This window comes from Gekko japonicus, unplaced genomic scaffold, assembly GCF_001447785.1.
Source record: "Gekko japonicus isolate JY-2015 unplaced genomic scaffold, Gekko_japonicus_V1.1 scaffold317, whole genome shotgun sequence".
Lineage (NCBI taxonomy): Eukaryota > Metazoa > Chordata > Lepidosauria > Squamata > Gekkonidae > Gekko > Gekko japonicus.
Window position 1 is genome coordinate 772,959 of NW_015162487.1, and position 20,564 is coordinate 793,522.

The following is a 20,564-nucleotide window of genomic DNA, read 5'->3' on the forward strand; positions in this document are numbered from 1 at the left end:
AACTTTAATTTATTTGGCTTCATTATACCATATGGGGACAATTTAAAGTTAAAGTTTAAATTCCTTTTGAACTTGTGCCTTCCTGGCAGCACGACTGGGCGAGTGAGCCACATCTGAATAAAAGCTGAATAATATCGACTTTTATTCGGGCGTGGCTTTTTCGGTAGCTGAATCAGATTGTATAATCTGTATTTGGCTGAATAAATATCGAAAAATACCGATAAGGTATTTATTTGGCTCGGTATATACCGAGTTCACACCCCTACTCTCTGCTTCTTTTATCTGCTATGAGGCATCAATAAAAGTAGCTGGGACCAGTGTTCCCTCTAAGCTGAGTTAGTGTGAGCTAGCTCACAGTTTTTTAGCCTCTGGCTCACACATTTTTGCCTTGGCTCAGGAAGGATGGCTCCAGAGCAAATTAATTTATACAGTAGCCAAATCGCTTGCTCACAACTTTAATGTCAATAGCTCACAAGGTAGAATTTTTGCTCACAAGATTCCACAGCTTAGAGGGAACATTGGCTGGGACCAATTAAGATATTCAGTTGCTGGTAGGCATGCCACCCTCCAGGTGGTACCTGGAGACCCCCTCCTCCACTATTACAATTGATTTTCAGGCAACCAAGATCAGTTCCTCTGGAGAAAATGCCTGCTTTGGAGGGTAGACTGTATGGCACTATATACCCTGTTGAGGTCCCTTCTCAAGCCCCACGGTACCCAGGCTCCACCCCCTCAAATTTCTAGGTATTTCCCAACCGCGAGCTGGCAATCCTAGTTGCTGAGCACAGTTTCGTGCTTTGTGAAATTGGCCTAATAACAGGGATATTGTGGTGGAGCTCTGTATATCTTGGAAGTTCAGAATAGGATAGCATGGTGTCACAGAAGCAGTCGTCAGGAAATTTTTATTCGAGAACTATTGGCTTAGAGTCTAACGCTTAGTACCAAAAACTCATCTAAATGTGGTGTCATGGAGACTTATTTCTACAGTAGATGATTTAAGAATTCAGCTTTTTACAATAGTCCTGTCTCTTCTTTTTCCCTCCCCCATTGGCAGGCTGTCAGCATTCCATAGGCCTATCCAGTGGCAAAGCAAAAGTGTGCAGCTACAGCGGCTGGTATTATTGCGGCACTTGCCACGTAGACGACACCTTTCTCATCCCTGCACGGCTGGTTCATAACTGGGACACTTCAAAATACAAGGTATGAAGTCACTTTGGCAACAGTGCTCTCAGTAATGTCTTCTTCTTGGCCGTAATAATGAGTAAAGCTAGAAGGTAAGCACAAGTCTTGGGATACTTTAAGGACTAATCCATTTTTATTCTAGCATGAGTTTTCATGGACTAGGACAGGGGTGTCGAACTCATTTGTTATGAGGGCCGGATCTGACATAAATGAGACCTTGTTGGGCCGGACCATGTGTGTCATAAAATGTGATGCCAGGTAGTGGAGATATAAACTTTATAAAGGACACAAACACAAAGGGTTTTTTTTAACTTAAAATAAAAACATGCTTAAAACATTAGCACTCATGCAATATTTTGTTTATTTAACAGTGTCTGATAACTGACACCTCTTGCTCTGAATTATTGCATCAAAATGTCTGTGCTGTTGCAATCTTGAGTATGCTTTTCAGGTGTGTATCTGTAAGCTGCAAACCTATGATGCAGCAACAGCAGCAGAACTGGAAGAAGCAGCAGAACACAGCCAGTTCCACTGCGGGCCTGATAGAAGCCCTCTGGGGGCCTGATCTGGCCCCCGGGCCGCATGTTTGACACCCCTGGACTAGAGTCTGTTTTGTCGGATGTGTGTGGTGGGTCCTTGCTAGGCAGACATTAATATGTGAGTTTATACAGATTTTTTTTAAAGCAGTAACCCCCATGGGGTTTTCAAGGCAAGAGATATTCAGAGATCGTTTGTCATTGCCTGCCTCTGCGTAGTGACCCTGGTATTCCCATCCAAATGCTGACCAGAGCTGACCCTCCTGAGCTTCCAAGATCTGATGAGATCGGGGTAGCCTGGGCTATGCAGGTCAGGGCCAAATGGCTTCTACAGTATGTTTGAAAGTGGATTTCCAGAAGCATGGTAAGGTTAGAACTCGATCCCATTTTTACAAGCCGCATGAGGACCCCTGGGTTAAGAGCTCAAGAAGTGAATCAGGAAGTCACCAGTTCAAATGTCACGTCTATTATGAATTTGCTAGGAGGCCTTCGGCAGATACCCCACACACACCTCTTCACCTCTGCGACATGGAGATCATAATACAGAGCTGCCTTTTCAAAGTGCAAACCAATGCTGTTTTAGGTCTGGATATTCCAATTGCATTTGAATTCTATTTAATCCTTAGCCATCACTGGTAAACTATTCCAGCAGTGAAATGATGAGATGAATGCATTCCCCTGCAATACATTCTTCAACCTTTGTAAGCCTGCAGGCACCCTTGGAATTCTGACAAAACGTGGAAGGCACAGCCATAGAATGGTTGCCACAAAATTACTTCCACAGGAGGTGGAGCCAGTCACAAAATGGCTGCCGCAGTATACCTTCAGTCACACAGTGTACATCCTTGCGCCGTGGTGGTAGCTGCTGCTCTATCAAAACTCCAATGGCCAATCAGAAGCCTTGCTGGGGATAAGCATCATTTGGCCCTAGCGGGGTTGCCAGATGTGATGTCCGCGCTGGCAGGGAATGGGAGGGAACTTTCTGGGAGTGGGGTGGAGCAACACAACGCTTTGCTATCACACAGAAGTAACGTCATCGTGTTAGGGACATCGTGCAGCTACACTCTTGTTTTGGGGCAAAACTGTATGGTAAAATCAGCATCAAACCATAGAGTTTCGCCCAAAACCAGAGCATTGCTGCGTGACGTCCCCAACATGATGATGTCACTTCCGTGTGACATCAGTACATTGCTGTTTGGGGGCAGGGTTTCGCCCACCAGCCAGCTGGCCAGTGACGGGCAGAAGCCCCAAAACCTGGGGGATCCCCTCTTGGAACTGGAGAATGGTAACCCTAGGCCCTGCCCACTTTCTAAAATTACTTAGCAGGCAATAGGAAATGTGTCAGTAGATGTCATGGGGCCCGCGGGTGCCATGTTGAAACTAGGGTTGCCAGCTCTGTGTTTGGGGGGTGGAGCCTGAGGAGGGAGGAGTTTGAGGAGGGGAGAAACTTCCATGAGGTATAATACCATAGAGGCCAACTTCCAAAGCAGTCATTTTGTCCAGGTGAACTGATCTCTGTCACCTGGAGATTAGTTGTAATAGCAGGGGATCTCTAGTCGCCACATGGAAGTTGACAATCCTCTTGGGAACCCTTGTTTTAGACTGCCGGAGAGGTCCAAACTAGGTGTGATCTCAATAGATCTGAGAAAACAGCTCCCGCTTGTTGAGAGGGGGGCTTATTTATGGGCATGTGATCCAGAATATGGCCAAGATGCAGGGAATGGAGAATTTTAGCATTTCCTCAGGGCTGTTTTGCAGAACTCAGACTTTCGCTTCTCCCACACCGTGGTTGTTGTTTGCCCATGGGGGTTGGTAGGCAATGTATGAGTTCCCTTGTAAGCCAAACAACAAATCTTGGCAGCGTGGAGAAAGCTAGGCTGGGGAAACAGCATGGGGAAGAATGTAATCCTTTTTCTCCACTCTGGTTCCCCTTCCCATACATTCACTTGTAGTACAAGATAGCTGAACTTGCACCTATTACATCTGTTGTGATGGAAAGGAATTCTGAAAGACCTTGAAACAGAGTGATCTATCAAGCAGTGCTATCAAAGGGGGGGGGGGCTGATGCCAACTTTCTACCAACATGATGACACTGACCAAATTTTACTCCAGCATTTTGTTGACTAGTCATGGTTGTTTCAGTTTTCGCCATGCCAAAACGTAGTCTGTAAGTGGAATTTCAAATTGTTTTTTTCTAAAGAAGATTCTCAGTTTCATATTTTTGTAGCTGTACAAATTTTCTTGTTTATTTTCTTTTTACCTTTTTATAGGAATACAGAATAAAGAAAGGGGGTAAGGGAAAAAGAGAATAAAATTATAACAACACAATACAGAGGGCATTTTAACATATATTAAGGACAATAGCTGTACAAACTTTCTTGCAACTTTGGCACTGCTTAATTTCCTAAGTCCAGAAAGGAACTGAATGGTGCATTTGTGGGCTTTCGCCTCTGTCTCTGAGCACTGCTACCAGATGGAAATTGGAACCTGTTATTTTTCTCTCCAGCTATTCTGAGGCATGTGTAGGAATCAATGTATGCCCCATATTTGGTAATGTTGATACAGCCAGGCATGTCTTTTGATTTGTTTCCTCGGAGTTCCCTGTGCATGTGTAATGTCAGTGGTGTTTTACGTGTCCTCCCTTTCGCTGGCTTAAATGTCTGATTCATATTGAAAGGTCTACATCTAGCAAAGAGCTTAAGCTGGCGAGTCAGCTTTTGCTGAATTCAGAAACTTGGTATATTCTTTTCATCCTATCGTATGATTTAGAATGAAGATGATTTTGCACTGGCTTGACTATATACTTAGCAGACCCAAGCTCCCTGGAACAGGTAGAAGGTATATTTATTTATAGTTTTACTAACTGGATACCACAGGAAAAAATCTTAGAAAAGTTGTATAATGTTGGCATTCTTCTCACTGTGTGCACTGCAGAAAACCATACCGGAATGTCCCCACTTGTTTAATAAGCTGCATTGAGACCATAACTGTGGGCAGACCTGCTTGCCTTAGCTCTACCAGGCAAAACCCAACCTCCGAGCCACGCATGGCCCAGCAGAAGCATAGCAAAACCCAGTGGGTTATATTCACTGAGTCATATGCTTTAGAATGTGAGTGACGTTGCACTGACCAACTTCGTACTTAGCAGGCCTGAATCGTAGCGTTGCCAGCTCAAGGTTCAGAAATTCCTAGAGATCTAGGGGGTAGAACTTGGGGAGGGGGAGGACCTCAGCTGGGTACAGTGCCATAGAGTCCACCCTCCAAAGCAGCCATTTTCTCAAGGGGAACTGGAGTGGAGTTCAGTTGTAATTCTGGGAGGTGGAGATTGGCCACCCTAGCTCTTTTCCATCATCATGATTTTTGACTTCCACCTCATGTACCAGAAAAGTAAGCTAAGTATATTCCCAAGGCATATGGTTACCATTTTGTGTAAACAGGACAAAATGCCTATTTCCCAGCTTGGTTGCTATTGATCAGAAATCCTAAAAAAGCTGTGGATTCAGATTGTCAGTACCAAAGCTGCGAAATGCACATTGCCCCATTCAACAAAAGTGGCGACGTTGTGCAGTGAGAGAATGATATCTGGCATGCTGTCCAGGTTCGTGAGGTCGGAGCACTACAGTTGTAACAACTGAAAAGGACTTTTCTAGGTGTGCAAAATATGGAGTTTGTTGCCTGACTGGGATAGCATTAAAAAGGCGCCACACTAAAGCAGGGGGTCGGATGACAGAGTACCTAGAAGGCCATTGCATGTGGGTGGTGGGCTCAGAAATTCATAACAAAAATGTATAACCTACTCCTAGATCACACAATCCAAGATGAAGTGGTCAAAAGAGTTATGATAAAATGGGCACAAAATCTAGGCCACAATATAGATCTAGACCAGTGGTTGCAAATTTGGAAAAGAAACCTAAAAATTACTAGAGCAACAACATACAAGGAAAATATATATAAAATTTTCCATAGATGGTACGTTACCCCAGATGTCCTCTTGAAAATAGATACAAAATGCCCTAATAGCTGCTGGAAATGTCAAAACAAAGTAGGATCTTTCTTCCATATGTGGTAACAATGTGAAAAAGCAAAAAAAGGTTTTAGGTGTGGATATACGAAATAATTTTAAAAATTTTAAAAATCTGTATTGCCTTTACCCCAGAAATCTTTCAGATCTCCCACACTCTTGACTGCTACTCTGTACTGACTCTCACGAGAGCTCGAAGAACGTAAGAAAGATGCACAAGGACATTTTCGCTGACAGCTGCTTTCCTGGCTTCCTAAATGACTCTCTCGCTGCTGCATATGTACATTTTGTTTCCCTCTGCTTCCACCCTCCAAATAACATGGACTCTATTTTTGTTTTGCCAAGTGCTGTAATTACTTCTCCGATAATGGCTTCACACTTTCATTACTATTTTTATCAGATCCACAAACAAAACATTTAAAAAAAAAAACCCTAAGTGCCTGCAAATCAATATCTCTGGAAAGATCCCAGTGTGCTGCTTAAAGAAAGAAATGGGCCATTTACTCTTGTGATTTTTGTCTTTGCCTCTGTATCGTATCCCACAGGCTTGACTCCCACTTGTGTTTCTTGTCTTTTTTTTTTTTTTAAATGAACAAATCAATGACAACATTTACTGTGTCTAATGGGTCTTGCCATCTGGAGAACTTTCACTCATTTTATAGCCTCACCTGTATTTGAAAACGCACAGCTGCATCACTGAAGGCCCGGGCAAGCCTCTGCCTGTTGTTCCGTGCCCGAATTATCATTTGTCATGTTTACCTTTGAGGTCAGCTCTCTCACGATTAATAAATAATTTATTTCCTAATCTGTTTTTAAAGTAACCCAATTTCCTTTTGACACCTGCAAGCAACACTTTTGCTTATTCTTAGACTTGTTCTGTTCCGTGAAAACAAGCTAATGTTTGTGGAGTGCTTAGAAAAGCCTTTTATACATACGAGATATCGTTAGTTCTTGGGGCCCTTCCTTACACGACCAGGGAAATGCCGATCGCCACTTTGGGGTCAGGAAGCAGTTGTTCTCCAGGCCAGTTTGGCCAGGGATCCCGGAGGTTTTTTGTCATCTTCTTGGCATGGAACAGGGGTCATTGGGGGGATGTGGGGGGAGGTATTTGTGAATTTCCTGCATTGTGCAGGGGGTTGGACTAGATGACCCTGGAGGTACCTTCCAACTCTATGATTCTATTATATCTAGATCCCTTTATGATTTACTGCAGGCGTCCCTAACTTGGTGCCTATGGGCACTGTAGTGCCTGCTGGCACCTTTTCTGGTGCCCACCAGGTATTTTTATTTTTGGGTATCTTTACATTCTCTGTGTGTGTGTGCGTGCGCGCGCGCGCATGGGTGTGCCTGTTCCTGGAAGTCATGGCGACCTCTGGCAACTCCTACCAGGGCACGGAGGACGTTCAGAGAAGTGGCTTGATAGCCTGCCTCTGGCCTCCCGGCCCTGGTATTCTCTGGAGGTCTCCCATCCATATACTTGCCAGAGTCGACCCTCCTTAGCTTCCGAGATCTGATGAGATCAGGCTTGCCTGGGCTATCCAGGTCAGGGCACCCACCAAGTATTTTTAGAAAGGGAGCAGGGCCAGGTAGAGCTTTTGCCCAGCAAGGCTTCTGACTGGCCACTGGAGATTTGATGGTCTGTGCAGAATTTTTAAAAAATGTTACTTCAGCAGCAGCTGCCACCACAGCACAAGGATCCTCGCTATGTGTCTGAAGCTAAGCTGTAGCAGCCATTGTATGACAGGCTCCGCCTCCTTCGGCAGCCATTTTGTGGCTAGATCCACCACACTTTGTCAGAATTCCAAAGGTGCTTGCAAACTCATAGAGGTTGGGGACCCCTGGTTTACTGTCAGTCTTGGGGATTTGGTTTACTTGAGCTCAGGATATTTGAAAACAAGGACAGACAATATCATTTTGTAGGGCTTCAACATGACACATCATTTATGACCGTAACAGATTGATGCCACAGTGTTCATATGGCCTTCTCTCGTCGTCACTACTGTGCTTTTCAGTTGAATCAGTTCACACATTCCGGTGTCTGTTCTCAAGTTAGAAAAAAGCTGGCAGAGTACTGTGGCTGTTGGGACCCAAGTTTGCAGTGCGCCCTGAACTGGTGACCCTTGAGAGATGTCACCTCCTGCGGAATTTCAGAGATATAAGGAAGCATCTTAATAACAGAAGGCCAGACTGGGTCAGGTATTACTCCTGGATCCTTATAGAAGCTTCCAGGTCAGAGTTATTTGCAGGCCTGAAGAATTAGGAGGCCTGCTATCGTATACAAATCACCTTTGCACTACCCTGTTTTCAACTGCTCAGGAGCCAGGCCTCACGATGTCTGAGACTGTAAGCCGTGAAATCCATAGTTCAAGTCTTTTTGGCTGCTTTAGACATGCCTCAACTCCATTCCCCTCTTGTCCTACCTACGATACAGGAATAATACTATATTTGTTTAATCATTTATACCCTGCCTTTCTCCTCAGTGCTGACCCAAAGTGCCTTACACTGTTCTCTTCTCCTTCATTTTATCCTCACAACCACACTGTGAGGGAGGTTAGGCTGACAGGATGTGACTGGCCCAAGGTCACCCAGTGAGCTTCTGAGGCACGAGTGGGGAATCAAACCTGGGTCTCTCAGACTCTAGACCGACGCTCTCCACTACATCTCACTGGCTCCCTAAAAGTGGGCTACTTTATGGCTGTTATAAAGATGTGTGGAACACTTGACATGCGATAACCACCGTTGAGCAGTCAAGTAATTTTATACTTGTGTGAACCAGCGGGTTTGTTTTCCCTGCAGTCCAATGTCAGGTGCTTGGTAGTTCCTTATTTCATGAAGTAATCCATCGTTCCCCACCATCAGGTAGCCATGTTTTTGGTGAGCTGAAATACAATGGACTGTTGGGGTGGGGGGGAATCTGCAGATGTAAGACACCCACCCAGAATGGTGGAGGAAGGTATTTTGTGATCAGTGGCGTTCCCACTGACATGCCCTCTTTTCTTTTTTCGTTAGCAATAACGATATCACAGCAGGGATATCACAGAAGGAATGCCACTAGTCATTAGATATCTTCCTCCCACAGAGCTTTAAAGACTAGCTCGTTCACTAGACCCTGAGGCTGGGAAAGATTGAAGGTCAAAGAAGACCGGGACGGCAAAGGATGAGATGGTTAGACAGTGTCATAGATGCAACGAACATGAAGTTGAGCAAACTTCAGAGGACGGCGGAAGACCGGAAGGCCTGGCGTGACCTGGTCCATGGGGTCGCGAAGAGTCGGACTCGACTGTGCGACTGAACAACAACAACAACAACAAAAGTTCACTGTGGCTTGAGAAGTCCTAGAGCAGTGGTTCTCAACCTTCCTAATGCCGCGACCCTTTAATACAGTTCCTCATGTTGTGACCCCCAACCATAAAATTATTTTCGTTGCTATCATAAGACCATCGAAAATTTGTGTTTTCAGATGGTCTTAGGCGACCCCTGTGAAAGGGTCATTCGACCCCCAAAGGGGTCGCGACCCACAGGTTGAGAACCACTGTCCTAGAGCCTTTGTATTATTGAATCCAGGAAGAAAGCTGAGAAGAAAGGCTAACAGTTCTTCCATTGAGGTAGAAGTCACCCAGCAGGCCTCATTTGTCTCAAAGCAGCTTACGATCGCCTTCCCTTCCTCTCCCAACAGGCACCTTGTGAGGTAGGCGGGGCTGTGAGAGTCCTGAGAGAACTGGGATTGGCTTGAGGTCACCCAGCAGGCCTCATGTTTCTCAAAGTTGCTTAAAATTGCCCTCCCTTCCTCTCACCACAACAGCCGCCTTGTGTGGAAGACGTCACATCTGTTTCCTTTGGGGAGCTGGGTCCCCTGGGATGTTTCATGTGGCCCGTTTCAGGTCTGGAGTCTAGATCTCTCCGTATCTCAGCCTATAAAATAAGAATATCAGTCACTTGCCTTGGATGGTCGCTAAGCATCTCTGAATTCTTCAAGTCCCTTTTTGTTATACTTTATAATCCCCTTTTTGGGGATCTGACGGGGACCCTCCAGCACCTAGTCCACAGCACAGTAACGAAGTTTGTATGAGAACTTCCAGATTGTTTCAAGGACAGAAAGCAAAGAGCCTTCAGCTTTATAGAAGTATCGCCAGTGACTGCTTTCAGAGCCAACGCAGCTCAGTGGACAGGAGCGTACTTGACTTGACAGGTTTCTCTGACCCAAACCTAGAGCTTCAGTGTATGGTTTTTGGGTAAGCCACTGTTGGGTTCCAATACTCTAAAACACTTCAGAAGTTGCCCTTATAGACACATCTGTGTGGAAGACGTCACATCTGTTTCCTCTGGGGAGCTGGGTCCCCTGGGATGTTTCATGTGGCCCGTTTCAGGTCTGGAGTCTAGATCTCTCCGTATCTCAGCCTATAAAATAAGAACATCAGTCACTTGCCTTGGATGGTCGCTGTGTGTATGAATAAGCTCAGGAAACATTACCCATCTGGAGACGGAGGTGAAGGCCAATTGCAAATGAAAATTAAAAGTATTCCGCATCTACAGTCATATCTTAGTTTGCTTGGTGACCGGGGCGTCTTAAAACATACACAGCTCTGTGACTTTGCACCCATACGGAAGCCAAATAGCAGGGCACACAATAAACAAAATTAATATTTGTCCCCAAATGTTATTATAGTGCAGTCACTGATCTCAAAACTCCATAGCTTTTATCAAACTTCATACTTTAGCCAATTTTTGCTTGTGCATTTACAGTCACTTTTTTGGGGGGGCGTACGTGCATAATGAATATATTCTGTAAATCTTTCCATGAACTGGACATCTTGGTTATCAGCCCTCACTTTTCTGTCTCTCCACGAGCTCCAACCTCCTTGCTTTTACCACATTAAAGATTGCTTCAAGCTTCTAAATAACATTCCGGGTGTCATCCAACAACGAAGATGTGTCAAGATAAATTAGGTTGTGCTAAAGCTTTAGAATGTTTAAGTGAAAACTTGGAGAACACGGCTAAAGAGAGAGTATCGATTGCCTGTAAGCATTTAAAAGTGTTTATTAGAAGCTGAGCTCAGCTTAATGGATCCCCCCTCCCCCCTTCCCCTTGTAGGTATCGAAGCAAGCCAAAGAGTTCCTGGAATATGTGTACGAAGAGCCCTTGATTGACATCCAGCAGGAAAACCCGATGTTGTACAGACACGTCGAAGCGCTGGCAACCGTGGTCCGCCTGAGACAGCAGCTGAAATCCCTCCGAGCGTATTTATTCAGCTGCCGAGCAGCCGTGGCCGAAGACCTGCGAAGGAGGTAGGAAGAAGGGGTGGCAGATCGAGAACAAACTTCCTCGGGGAGGGGGTCCCTGTCACTCCCCCCCCACACACACACCTCTTTCCTGGCCTGTCCATCTCTCACTTCCTCTTCTTGGTTCCCATGACCCAGCAATTAAAAGTGTTGCCCATTTGCTTCTGCCAGGGAGTTGTAACAGGATACTTTCAATACAACTGGAATGGTCTACTGCCTTTCAGAGATCTTTGATTTGTCAGCACTTCACTGGTGGTGGTGGTGGTGGGGATTGATATTAGGAAGAGAATGTCTAAACAAACCATCAGCCCTGCAAGCGGAATTGATTTAAGGTGTCCTCAGCGAGATACAAATGTGTACAGTCATCATAGACCAACTGTGCAGAAACCGGAAACGAGTTATAAAGAATGCATCTGTGGCGGCCGTATGCTAAGATCATGAGCCCATGTAGGTTGGTGTTGTCTGCTCCGACTGACAGCATTTCTGTAAAGTAAGGAAGTCCGTCTCCAGGTGGAGCTTGGAGACCCCCCAGAATTACAACTGCTCTCCCAATGGCAGAGATCAGTCTCCCCGGGGAATTAATTAATTAATTGTCGTATGGCATTGTGTGTAGAATATCCAGGAGATCCTAAGATTGTCTGGCAGCCAGAAGTTCTAGCTCTTTAGCGTTATGCACCACTAGGTGGCGAGCTAGACTTTGTTTTTAAGGCAGGGGGCATTTCAGAGGTGATCTGCCATTGCCTGGCTCTATGTCATGACCCTGGTATTCCTTGGAGGTTGCCCATCCAAATACTAGCCAAGGCCAACCCTGCTTAGCTTCCGAGATCTGATGGGATTGGGCTAGCCAGGGCTAGCCAGGTCAGGGCTTCCCCTGGAAAAAATACCAACTACAAGGGTGGACTGTATGGCATTACACCCTGCTGAGATCCCTCCCCTCCCCAAACCCTGCCCTCTTTAGGCTCCACCCCAAAAAAAATCTCCAGGAATTTCCCAGCCTGAACCCCACTCTAAAGTATGAATAGAGATCTTTGCCAACTAGGGTTGCCAAGTCTCTACCTTGGCTGGAGCGGGCAGTTCCTTGCCTCGTCGGGAGTCTTCTGGCGCGCACGCTTTGCGCATCGCTGCGATGCCGGCATTTTGGAGGTGGAGTTCCCCCCGGCGGCCCGATCCTGGGCCGGTGGGAAACAGGGCGATCGAGCGGGGGTTTCCCCGCCCCCCCGGGGGGACCTGGCAACCCTATTGCCAGCTTTGCTACCTGAGAGAGACTGGGTAGCCTAGAAATTTCTGCATACGAGATGTGTTCTTGAAGCAAGCTGTGGGAAGATGTGGCAAGTTTGAGCGTATTGACACTTGTATTCATGCAAAAGACAGACGGGATGTATGTGCATTCACTCTTTCTTGTGAACAAGGCTTGTCTGTGTGTGCTCATGAGTGTTTGGATTTTATTTTGTTCCACGAGATTTAGTGAGAGCTGTTGAGAACCAAGCCAGGCCCTGGGTTCTGTTTCTTGGTCCTACTTGCGCTCTTTGAATAGCAACTTGTTGGTGATCCCTGGCCCTGGAGATGTACGGCTGTCTTCGACCAGGGCCTTCTGACCTGATGGAACTCTCTGCCAAATGACATCAGGGACCTGTGGGATCTTACGCAGTTCCGCAGGGCCTGTAAGGCAGAGATGTTCCGCCAGGCTTTTGGTTGGGGGCAGCAACAGCTACCTCATCGGCTGGCACCCTTCCTTCTCCCCCCCGCCCCCCTTTTTGCTCTGAGCTCGCTTTCCCCCTGCCCAGAAAAGGGGCCGGTAGTCTGGAATCGGGACAAATAATACAGGGGAATCGCCATCGTAGACTTTTATTCTGTGTTGTAATTTTTATTAAGTTATATACTGAATTTTAATATTTTTGTATATTTTATGGATGAAAAGGTAGAAACTCTCCCCAAAAATTTTTAAGAAAATTAGTAATACTCATAGGCATATATTAAATATTTAAACACATACAGCATTTCAAAAGGATGTTCAAAAAGATGTAATACAGTCACATAAACCACAGACTGATGATACTTAAAGTGGTGCAATCCAAAATAGTCCACAAGCACAAGCCCTCCTAGGGGCAATAACAGTCCATAGAGAAAATACTGTCCAGTATACCCCAACGGTAGTGTATGTGATCTTAAGACCATTTCGAAGACAATCCTTCATCAAATGGTATAGTGAGTCAAGGTGGGTGCAATGACCATGCACACTAGGGCTGCCAAATCCCCCCGGGGGGCGGAAATCCCCCCGCCCCAGAGGCCCTGATGTTATGACACCGGGCACGCTGGGGGTGGGGCCACGGCCATACAAGGGAAAACTCTATGGTTTTCCCTTGTATGGTCGTGGCCCCGCCCCCAGCGTGCCTGGCATCATGACGTCACTTCCCTGTGACGTGCATGCGGCGCAGGAGTCCCCCGCCGGCAAGGTAGGTAACATTTGGCAACCCTAATGCACACATCAAAATACTATTTCTTATTAAGCGGAGTCCAAGGCCTCTTAGCAAATTCACAACTCAATGGTATCAAGTCTAGCAGGCAAAAAGATTCTGTCTTTAAAAATTTTTGGGAGAGTTTCTACCTTTTCATTTTGAGATTTACACTCTCCCTTCCCGGTTAGTTTTGTGCTTTGTATGTTTTGTGGCATTATTCCTTGTAGATCGCCCAGAGCCTGGCACAAGCTGGGATAGGGCAATTAATACATCATCATCATCATCATACTTGATCAAGGTGGACTGTTGTGAGCTGGCTTTATGTGTGTGTCCCCACCGTGGGTACTCAGAGTGGTTTACATTATTTTCATCTCCTCCATTTTATCCTCACAACAACCCCATGAGGTAGGTTAGACTGAGAACATGTGACAGGCCGAAGTTCACCCAGCAAGCTTCTGTGGCAGAGTGGGGATTTGAACCTGGGTTTCCCATATGCTAGTCTGACACTTTAACCAATTATGCCTGTGACACCCACCGTAATCAGTGTGCACCTGGAGCGGGAGCAAGAGGCTGTGTAAAAAAAGAAAAGAAAAAGGTATCCGGCCTTATGGTTATCATGTTGGAGATAAAGGCTGGGGAGGTGGGTGACCTTTGCTATTCAGGAGACAACGCCTATCAGTGCCTTGATTAATGTTGTCAAGAACAACTAAGGAAAGATACCCCTGACAGCAGAGGTGCCAGATGTTAGTGGCCTGGTTTGAATGTGACTCCTTGGGTGAGAAAATTTACATGAAGCAGTACCGTGCACAGATGCATTACTGCTGCAGCTTTATGAGGAGGGAAGAAGAAATATTTTAAACCGTTACTACCTTGTTCCCTCACACGCGTCCGTAGTCCACATTCTCTCTTTTTCCTGAACATCCTCCTGGTAATATTGTCTCCGTCAATTAGTATAAAACTGAAGGCGGGGTTGGGCTTATGAAGACCGCAGTTCAGGGGAAGCATCAGAGGAAGAAATTATCGCTTTTGATTAACACCAAAGCAGGGGGGGGGGAGAAGAAGAAAAAAGAATGTTCTGATTAAAATAAAGAGGCAGGGAGGGCCCAACCGAGTCAATGAAGAGAGTCGAAGAAAAGAGATCAAAGGAAACAAAGAGAGAAAAGCAACGGGCCTTGAAGCTGTGGGGCAAAGTGGGGGGGGGGGAGCATGGATACTAGCCAGGGCATGAAGAGCCAGAGCTGATGGAAAAAGGTGATAGAAAAGGGTCCAGAGGAAACCGTGAAGAGGCATTCAGGGGAGCAGGGGAACAAAGGCAAACCTGAGAAAATAGGAATCATCGGAAGCTACAAAGGGGTGAGACAAAGGAGGATTAGAGGCTAGAGAAGGAGAAGGCGCATGGGGGTAGGTGGAGGATGGGAGGCGAGGGTGGGGTAAAGTTAGGATGTGGGATTTTTTGGGGAGAGCTAAAATTATCAGAATTTGTTAAAAGCTGTGGTGGTGACGAGACATATAAAGAGGGTAGAAGCTTTCTTCCTAGGGCAGCGTTGAAGAAGCAGGGTGGGAGATACCCTTTCAGATTCTAAAAAACCAGACTTGTTATGGATCAGGTTAGAAAGAATACCCGGGCATACGCCCTTTAGGGGCATATCGGCACCGATTAATTGAATCACATTCCTTGTCAGGTAACCTGTAAATAGCCTTGGATCTGTGAAAACCATTCCTGCGGCCACGTAACATGACCTGCCGGCTCAAGTGTAAACATAATGCCAACCTAGGACAGAACGGAGGCTTGATGTTCTGGTTTCTAGGCAAATGATGGTTTGCCTGAACCCTGCCTTTGCCTGTCTTGCATTTAATGACAGACAGTGGCTTTTCCTAGTCCACAGACTGACATAACACCTGCACTGAAGCTGGTCTACATTACGCAGCAAAAAGAAGGATAATGAGATGTAAACTTCAGTCTGCAAAGGGGATGGGGTCAATGCTCCCTCTAAGCTGTAGTGTCTTTTGAGCAAAAATTCTACTTTGTGAGGTTAGTGGCATTAGAGTTGTGAGCGAGCGATTTGGGTCCTGCATAACTTCGTTTGCTCTGGAGGCATTTTTCCTGAGTGAAGACAAAAATGTGTGAGCCGGGGGCTAAAAAACTGTGAGCTAGCTCACACTAACTCAGATTAGAGGGAACACTGGATGGGGTGTGTGTGTCGTATTCTTCATGTTTCTCCATTTGAAAACTCCCTAGAAATAAATAAATTTGCACATGGGAGGGGGAATTAATCTTTGCACTAGGGTTGCCAGGTCTTACCTGGCTGCCAGAGAGGGTGCTCTTGCCCGGTCCTGGGATCTTCTGGCACATGCATGAAGCTTGCGCGCTGCAATGATGTCACCCGTAAGTGATGTCACCGTGCTGGGCATGTTGTGCAGGGGATGCGTTAGTATTTGGGCAAAAGACTTTGTGGTCACCATAGAGTTTTAACCCAAATGCTAAAGTGTCCCCCGCGCAATGTGTCCGGCGTGATGACGTCACCTCCAGGTTGGGTGCACCAGGGCTTTTCGGGGGCAGGGCTCCCCTCACTGGCCAGCTGACTGTCAGTGTAATAGGGCCCCCAAAAGTGGGGGGAAAACCCACCCACATCGGGGAAATTGCATCCTTACATTGCGCGGATCTGCCAGTTTCAAGGAAGTATTTGAAAACAGAACTTAGAAGTACCACTCTTTTGTTCCATATTCTGAAGTAGTTCAAACCATTCTACCACCTCAGCACTGAAGCCTCTCAGGGTCACCTCGTACACCTGTGGCCCAGGCAGGGGTCATTTCGTAGAAAAAGAGCTAGGGGAACTCATTAGCATAACTCATTAGCATATGCCACACCCCCTGACATCAGGGGCCCAGCGGTGGACCTGCAAGGCCGGCGGAAGTGCGAGGAAGCCCCGCCAAGGCCCTCCCTGGCCCCAGGCAGGCAGGGGTGGGGAGAGGCGGGGAGGAAGCAACTTACCCTCCCTCTTCTCCTGCCTCCTCCTGGCTGAATGAGGGCCGGAAGCGGGACGGCCGGAAGCAGGGGGTGGGGCTTCGTCATGTGCCCCGCCCCCGTACCTCACCCGGGGGAACTGCGTTCCCCCGCGTTCCCCCCCCCCCGAAATGACCTTTGGGCCCAGGCCTTTTTCAGTGCCTTTGAAAGGGGCGGACGGAAGCAGGGGGCTGGGCTTTATCATGTGCCCCACCCCCCTGCACCTCACCCGGGGGAACTGCGTTCCCCCGCGTTCCCCCCCGAAATGACCTCTGGGCCCAGGCCTTTTTCAGTGCCTTTGGAGGATTACCAATATTTCCCTTCAGTTTACTTAACAGAAAGCATTGAGGCGCCAAAGGACTTCTTTTTACCTCACGGGGCGCGAGCAGACTTGTATCCCACTTCTTATTTTCTGTCTTTATGATAAATTCATCACTTGTGGATAACCACCATGCTGATCTGAAGAACTGTGCATACCCACAGAAACTTATACCCAGACTAAAACTTTGTTGGTCTTAAAGGTGCCAGTGGACTCAAACTTTGTTTCACCATGCTTACTGTTCCACAGTCCTTAAATAATAGTTACTATGTCTTAAAGAATGTGAGGAGACGTAAGGGTTTGTTCTTTTTTATTATTCTTGGTAAAATTCTTTTTGCTGCTGCTTCTTCATCTCACTGCGCAGTTCTGAAAACACCATCTTGAATCCTGTCAGGATTTATATAAACAACCCGTTAATAGCGGCTGCTTAGCGAGAGAATTAAGAGCAGACTGATTAATCATGATGGCACCCTGTTGCTTTTACAGCATGGATAGCCTTTCCTTGAGGAAGAGAAGAACATGCTATGTTGTTGTTTTTGTCTCTTCTAGTTTTCATTGCCATCCCTGCTCTCGGGGTATTTCTGAAATGCGCTGTAAAATGGCTATCCAGGCTGTATACTGAATTTACAAACGCTCGTGTATCTTGTCCCTGTATCCTCATGACAGAAACCAGTGTAAGTTACTGTATTCTCCTTCAACATGAACACGTTTTCAGCGCTGACAAGGCCCTCTTGTAGATTCCCAGCTCCCTCTTGTATCAACTAGTTCCACCGAAGGGGCTAGAATGAACACATGAAGCTGCCTTATACTGAATCAGCTCATTAGTCTACCGAGTATTGTCTACTCAGACTGGCAGCAGCTCTCTAAAGGTCTTATGTAGAGGTGTTACACATCAACTACAAGAAATGCTTGATGGTTTTTAAAACTTGTTAGGAAAGTGAAAAACTGAGATGATTTCCCTTCCCCCAAAAAAACCCTCTTCGCTTGATGGATGGTTTTCTAGCGAGCGTGTGGGGCTGTGGATAAATGAATGAGGCGTCGGATGGGTACATGAGGCGGCTCCGGCACCGTAAGGGCCGCTTTCCATTTTCCTGCACTTCTGCACAGGTGGGCATCCGGTTGTCGGAGGTGAGGGGGGAATATTACAGTCTTGGTGTGGGAACCGTGGAGGCTAGCTTCCTTGTCAGCGATGGGGGGGGCCCCCTTCCCTCCCCACTATATTCCTTCCTTTGCCTCAGCTGGTCACACTGAGGGCTATTTAGCTAAAGAATGCTACAGACGTGTGAAGCAGTGTTCCCTCTAAGCCGTGGAGTCTAGTGAGCAAAAATTCTACATTGTGAGCTACTGGCATTAAAGTTGTGAGCAAGCAATTTGCCTGCTGCATAAATTAGTTTGCTCTGGAGCCATCCTTCCTGAGCTGAGACAAAAATGTGTGAGCCGGAGGCTAAAAAACTGCGAGCTAGCTAACACTAACTCAGCTTAGAGGGAACACTTGTGTGAAGTAAAGCTTTTTTTTTTTGTTGCTTTTGGGCCGTCAAGTCGCAGGCCAATTTACGGCGACCCTGCAGGGTTTTCAAGGCAAGAGGTGTTCAGAGGTGGTTTGCCACTGCCTGGCTCTGCATCAGGCCCCGTATTCCTTGGAGGTCTCTCATCCGAGCACTGACCAGGGTGGACCCTGATTAGCCTCCAAGTTCTGATGGGATCGCCTCGGCTACCCAGGTCAGGGCTAAATGGAGCATTAGGGCAGGGCATTCCAAGGAGAGAACAAAAATCAGTATGGTAGCTAAGCCAGTTCTAGGAAGTGCCCTTTTCTCCCGCTTTCCCTCCCTCTTTTAATGCAGGCTCTCTCCTTGAAACAGATTGTTTAGCCCCCCCCGCCCCCCACATTCTTTATCACCTCAGTTAGGAGTCTCCGGGCTAACTTCCTTCTGTAAACACATCCGGCCCTCTGAATGGAAAATCAGAAACGGGCTTTTACCATCCATCCGATAGTGCTCTCTGCGGGCACGCAGGCTTCCCCGCAGCAGGGAAATCATCATAGCAAAGGGAACTTCAGCACTGCTTATCCTCCTTCATGGGTGGCGAAGAAAAAGAGAGAGGTGGTTGTGTTACTAGAGAAGTAGATAGCAGCATCTTCGGTCTCTGATCAATCAGTTGAGAGCTACAGAGTCTCTGGGGGAAGAGGAGCACTGATTTCTGTCTCCCTTTTGCAGGAAAGGAGTGACGGGGTTGCACAAGTCACTCCTGCGTTCACGCACGAGGGCAAACATCTTGTGTGAATTTATTCTGACTTGGCAGTAATGTTCTGTGTGCGCGAGTCCTCTTACGTCTTGCAGACCAGTGAACTGCCAACCAGAATTTGAAGTTTCATAATTCACGGATGTGTTAAAGAACAACGTATTTGTGTAACTCCTTCACATTGAGTGTTTTCAAGTTCATATGCTCTCAAGTGCGTACGCTGTCATCCCAAGTTTCCAGAAGGGCAAATCATAACACTTTAGACGTGCTGCATTTGCTGTGGAGACCCAAACTCCCTGCGATTTGCCAAATGCCACATTTGAATGAGTTAGGGAAAACTCAAAATATTTGCTTCTAAGGAACGCTGTTGCGTTTCTTTAGCTCTGAAGAGAGCAAATGCAAACTGTCACTCTTTAGGGGAGAGATTAGAAAATACTGACCATTTTTAAAATGATGAGTGTCAATTCCCCCTCCCCTTCCTTTTTATAGGAGAAAAAATCCCACTGAGATTCAAAACTGCTTCCACTAGCAGAAAAGCATTGTTTGAAAAATTGGCTCTGTGCACATCCAGCGTGCACTTATCACTTTAGGAGATCCTTCCAGCAATCTTTAAAATTGTCCCCGCAGAAACCGTAAACACCTCCTTGTTGAAGCAAGATGAAAGGTTGGGCATTTAAATGCTTCATGCCCCGTACTTTATTTTCGGGTATGAATCGGCATGATTGCTAATAGCAGTCTTTGACAAAAATTATTGTGTATTAGGACAGGCTAATATGATGATTACTACATGCTGGAAGCCTTCTTAATAGATAGCATAGAAACAGCTACTGGAACAAACCAGCCCAGCCCAGTATAAAGCTTTGTGTGTTCCTTTATTTAATACATTTCTAAGCTGTTTTTCCTCCTAAGGATGCCAGCTCTGAGTTGGGAAATCCCTGGATATTTTGGGGGTGGAGCCTGGGGAGGGAGGGGCAGGACCTCAGTGGGGTATAACGCCTCAGAGTCCACTTTCCAAAGGAGCCGTTTTCTCCAGAGGAACTGACATCGCTTCTAATTCTGGGAGGTCTCTGGGCCCCAGCTGGAGGTTGGTAGCCCCGTCTCGAATTTAGGGTCCCCAAGGTGACAAACAAGAATAACATTAAAAACGACTTTAAAGTGTGTCTTTACACAAACATACACACAGAGAGATAGACTAGAAACATGTATAGTTAGAAACAAAACAGATAGATGAATAATTGGAAGGAGGGTCCGTGAGAATCAGTGAGGGAACACCAAACAAAAGAGCAAAGTCTTCACTCACTGGTGGAAAACAAAGATAGACAAACAGACTAATCTCCCCGGGGAGGGAATTTCATAGTTTTGGTGCCACAGCTGAGGGTAGTAAGACTGGAAGCGTAGCACTTTGCCTGGTCAAGGATGGAAAATAAAACATCAAACCAATATAGGGCAAATTATGAATGCTACCTGTGATATCTGGTAAAGAAGGGGCATCTGTAATCCTCACAGCAGCAGGGTTGAACCCAGATGA

At 46.4% G+C, this 20,564-nt stretch overlaps 1 protein-coding gene across 1 annotated transcript in view; it reads left to right on the top strand.

Annotated features, from left to right (window-relative positions):
- The window catches only part of PLEKHM3 (pleckstrin homology domain containing M3), a 108,891-nt gene that overhangs the window by 52,595 nt on the left and 35,732 nt on the right, over window positions 1–20,564 (top strand). Inside the window, exons 4-5 of the mRNA XM_015405942.1 lie at window positions 1,055–1,200; window positions 10,832–11,025. Coding sequence (XP_015261428.1) covers window positions 1,055–1,200; window positions 10,832–11,025 — 340 coding nt within the window. The remainder of the gene's footprint in view (window positions 1–1,054; window positions 1,201–10,831; window positions 11,026–20,564) is intronic.